The 4,344-nt window shown below is 43.3% G+C and overlaps 1 protein-coding gene across 1 annotated transcript in view; it reads left to right on the plus strand.

Moving 5' to 3' along the window:
* Positions 1 to 4,344, plus strand: part of TXNDC11 (thioredoxin domain containing 11) — a 59,463-nt gene that overhangs the window by 13,282 nt on the left and 41,837 nt on the right. Inside the window, exon 4 of the mRNA XM_011926553.1 lies at positions 3,539 to 3,632. Coding sequence (XP_011781943.1) covers positions 3,539 to 3,632 — 94 coding nt within the window. The remainder of the gene's footprint in view (positions 1 to 3,538; positions 3,633 to 4,344) is intronic.

Consider the following 4,344-nt stretch of genomic DNA (forward strand, 5'->3'; position numbering starts at 1 on the left):
AAAAAAAAAAAAAAAAAATACAAAAAATTAGCCGGGCATGGTGGCGGGCGCCTGTAATCCCAGCTACTTGGGAGGCTGAGGCAGGAGAATTTCTTTAACCTGGGAGGCAGAGACTGCAGTGAGCCAAGATCGTGCCACTGCATTCCAGCCTTGGCAACAGAGAAAGACTCTGTCTCAAAAAAAGAAAAAAGAAACTCTGCTTACTTCAATTACTCCAGTTGTGGAATCCCTCTTCCTCGAATGTTCTTCCTGCCAATTTAAATACAGGGAGGAAAATGAAGTCAATTACTGTGAACAATGTATTCTAACAGAACCAGTGTCATTTTTATTTTTACTTTGTAGAGATGAGATCTTGCCACATTGCCCAGGGTGGTCTTGAACTCCTGAGGTCAGGTGATCCTCCCATCTCAGCCCCCAAAAGTCCTGGGATTACAGACATAAACCACCACACCTGGCCAGTGTCATTTTTATTTCAGTGGACATTAAGTTGATTGGAAAGGGAATAGGACTGAGCAATGGTAATTTAATTTTCAGTGACTAATTTTCTGGGTCCTTTAATTTCAGTATTGTTTGGACATCATTGTGTTAGGTATTGGTAGCTTCTACATCAGTAGTGCTTGCTTTCTTATTTATTTGGTTTTTTGAGACAGAGTCTCGCTCTATTCCACAGTCTGGAGTGCAGTGGTGTGATCTCTGCTCACTGCAACCTCCACCCCCCAGGTTCAAGCAATTCTTCTGCCTCAGCCTCAAAAGTAGCTGCGACTACAGGCACCCATCATCATGCTTGGCTAATTTTTGTATTTTTAGTAGAGCGGGGTTTCACCATGCTGGCCAGGGTGGCCTCAAACTCCTGGCCTCAAGTAATCTGAAGGGATTACAGGCATGAGCCAGCGCTGCTGGCCTCTTTTATTTTTTAAAGCACTTGACAGATTCGTTTGACTTGTACCTTATAATTTACTCACCAAATGCTAACAGTATTATTATTTCAAACTCTTATCTTCTAGCTGCAGGCAAATATTTTAAGAATCTTTTTGTGAATTTCCGTATCCATTTAAGAACACTTATTTAGCATACATTTATTCGTTTATTCCTAACAGCTTGGTAACAAAATTGTTTTAAATTTAAATGGGATGGGGAAAGACTCGGGAACCTTTTAGGGGGAAGAAGAGAGTTAAGTAAAATTGCCAGATGACAGAAAACTTGAGCATTTTGACAGAATTGTAGAATGCTGGTACCCGACATTGTCATATTGTTTGTAAAATTCTACTGTGAATGTTGCGCACTGTTTCTGTTAGTTCATAGTTTTGTGTTTGTTTGTTTGTTTGAGACAGAGTCTTTCTTTGTTGCCCAGGCTGGAATGCAGTGGCACGATCTTGGCTCACTGCAACCTCCACCTCCCTGATTCAAGCAATTCTCGTGCCTCAGCCTCTCAAGTAGCTGGGATTACAGGCATGCACCACCACGCCTGGATAATTTTTGTATTTTCAATAGAGATGGGGTTCCACCATGTCGGCCAGGCTGGTCTTGAACTGACCTCAAGTGATCCTCCTGCCTCAGCCTCCCAAAGTGCTGGGATTACAGGTGTGAGCCTGGGCGATGGAGTGAGACTCTGTTTCTTTTTTTTTTTTTTTGAGATGGAGTCTTGCTCTGTCCCCCACTGGCCGGAGTGCAGGGGCATGATCTCAGCTCACTGCAACCTCCGCCCCCAGGGTTCAAGGGATTCTCTTGCCTCAGCTTCCCTAGTATTTGGGACTACAGGCATGTACCACCACACCTGGCTAATTTTTGTATTTTTTAATAGAGACAGGGTTTCACCATGTTGACCAGGCTGGTCTCGAACTCCTGACCTCAAATGATCCTCCCGCCTAGGTCTCCCAAAGTGCTGGGATTACAAGTATGAGCCACTGCACCCAGCCTAGATGTTAAGTTTCTGTCAGAATGAAAACCAGTTGATTCATTTACAGTTGAATCTTAGAATAAGCAAGTGGTTTAGATTGGAAAGATAATATATTCCACTACAGATCAGAAGTTTCCTCTTTTTTTTTTTTTTTTTGAGACAGAGTTTCACTCTTGCTGCCCAGGCTGCAGTGCAATGGTGCAATCTTGGCTCACCGCCGCAACCTCCACCTCCCAGGTTCAAGAGATTTTCCTGCCTCAGCCTCCCTAATTGCTGGGATTACAGGCATGTGCCACCACGCCCAGCTAATTTTGTATTTTTAATAGAGACAGGGTTTCTCCATGTTGGTCAGGCTGGTCTCGAACTCCCGACCTCAGGTGATCCCCCTGCCTTGGCCTCCCAGAGTGCTGGGATTATAGGCATGAGCCACCACTCCCGGCCAGAAGTTTCCTCTTTTATATAACATACTGATTTTAAATTTTACCAACAGATTAAATTTCTACCCTAAGTTTTGGATACAATTTTGTTTCAGTGATCAAGTTTGCTTCTGCAATGACTTGCTAATATAGAGTGTGGTGACAAGTGCTTTTGGGCTTAAAAGGATTCTTTTCATTTGCCTAGTGCTTTATGGTTCATCAGGCTTGCTCTTTGCCTAACCCTGTGAAGAATTGTTCCTATTTCCACATCAGGCAACTGAGAGTTCATATTGAAGGGTTCTCCCAAGGCTCTTCTTTCAGCCACTAGATCTCAGTCTTGAGCTTAGGTCTTCTGACTCCAAGTCCAGCACTCTTTCCTCAGGGATCTCACAGTTTGACTTTTAAGGCAGATACGATTATTACAGAACAAAACCTGACTGAATGAGTGCCATAGGGCCTTCAAAGAAGGAAGAAGTGATTGTAAACAGGAAGGCAGAACGTATCTGGTAGGGGACAGTTAATTGGTTTGGCAGAATGAAGGGGACTTCTACGTCCATCTTAGAGAGGTGGAATGAGCAGGTGGAAATGAGTATGTAGGGTGGAGGAGCCCAGAGGGCTGGAGGCGGGTCCTCTGCAGACCTGAGGGAAAGGAGAGTTGCCACTGTGGAATGCTGGGTTTTGAAGGGGGGTTCTATGGTTTGTTTCCCATTGAAAGGGCTTGATTACAGGTGAAGATTAACCCTGATTTCCAGCAAAGTGTGAAGGTATGTTTGGAGTCAATGAGAGAAAGCAATTCAAAAAGAATCTTAAGAAAGGTTAAAAGAAAATTATTGCCACTGCTTGTCTGGAGTTGTTAAAAGCGATTGAGGATATAACTTACTGATGAAGTTTTGAGTCTGGGAGAATTGTACTGTCATCAGGGTGTGGAAAGACCTACTCGTGGGGACAGAAGGAAGTTTCAGCTTGGAATGCCCCTGAATGACCACTGTGCAATCCTGTCAAAGCTGCTGCAACTCCATCCCTTACCCTGTTTGTTGTTTAAATGGAGGGGATGTTCAACCCCAACCTGAAATTTTTCTCATGTGCTTAGGCTTTTTGAAAAAAGGAAATGCAACAAGATGCATTAATTGTCAAATTATAATATGTCTTTCTTGCTTTAAAATATCCTCCATTACACTGTGGCTGACGGTGCCTCACTTACCTAATTCTGCTCTTTTTCCTGCAGCCTGGAGTACTTGGGTACTTTGAGTTCAGTGGCTCACCCCAGCCTCCTGGTTATTTGACCTTCTTCACCTCAGCATTACATTCATTAAAGAAAGGTAAAAAATGATTCATATTAAGACATTGGTACTTCAGTAGAATTGATATTTACATCTTTTCCATGTATTATTATTAATATATATTCTACTTTGCTTGATTCCTTTTCTCAATGTATTTTTTTTATTTATTTTTAGATGGAGTCTTACTCTGTCGCCCAGGCTGGACTGCAGTGGCATGATCTTGGCTCACTGGAATCTGTGTCCCAGGTTCAAGTGATTCTCCTGCCTCAGACTCCTGAGTAGCTGGAACTACAGGCACCTGCCACCATACCTGGCTAATTTTTGTATTTTCAATAGATATGGGGTTTTACCATGTTGGCCAGGCTGGTCTCAAACTCCTGACCTCAGGTGATCCACCTGCCTCGGTTCCCAAAGTGCTGGGATTACAGGCATGAGCCACTGCACTTGGTCGTCACTGTATTTTTAATAATTACATTGTTTAATGTTCCTTCGTTAGCAAACAGGAAATACTGTTCTATTTCACATATAGTCTCTCAAATGTTTAGCTTTCTAAAAATATAGCTAGAGGCTGGGCATAGTGGCTCATGTCTGTAGTCCCAGCACTTTGGGAGGCTGAGGCAGGTGGATTGCTTGAGTCCAGGAGTTTGAGACCAGCCTGGCCAACATGACAAAACCCCATCTCTACAAAGAATACAAAAATTAGGCAGGTGTGGCGGTGCACACCTGTAATCCCAGCTACTCAGGAGGCTGA

Source organism: Colobus angolensis, unplaced genomic scaffold (genome assembly GCF_000951035.1).
Source record: "Colobus angolensis palliatus isolate OR3802 unplaced genomic scaffold, Cang.pa_1.0 Scaffold692, whole genome shotgun sequence".
Taxonomy (NCBI): domain Eukaryota; kingdom Metazoa; phylum Chordata; class Mammalia; order Primates; family Cercopithecidae; genus Colobus; species Colobus angolensis.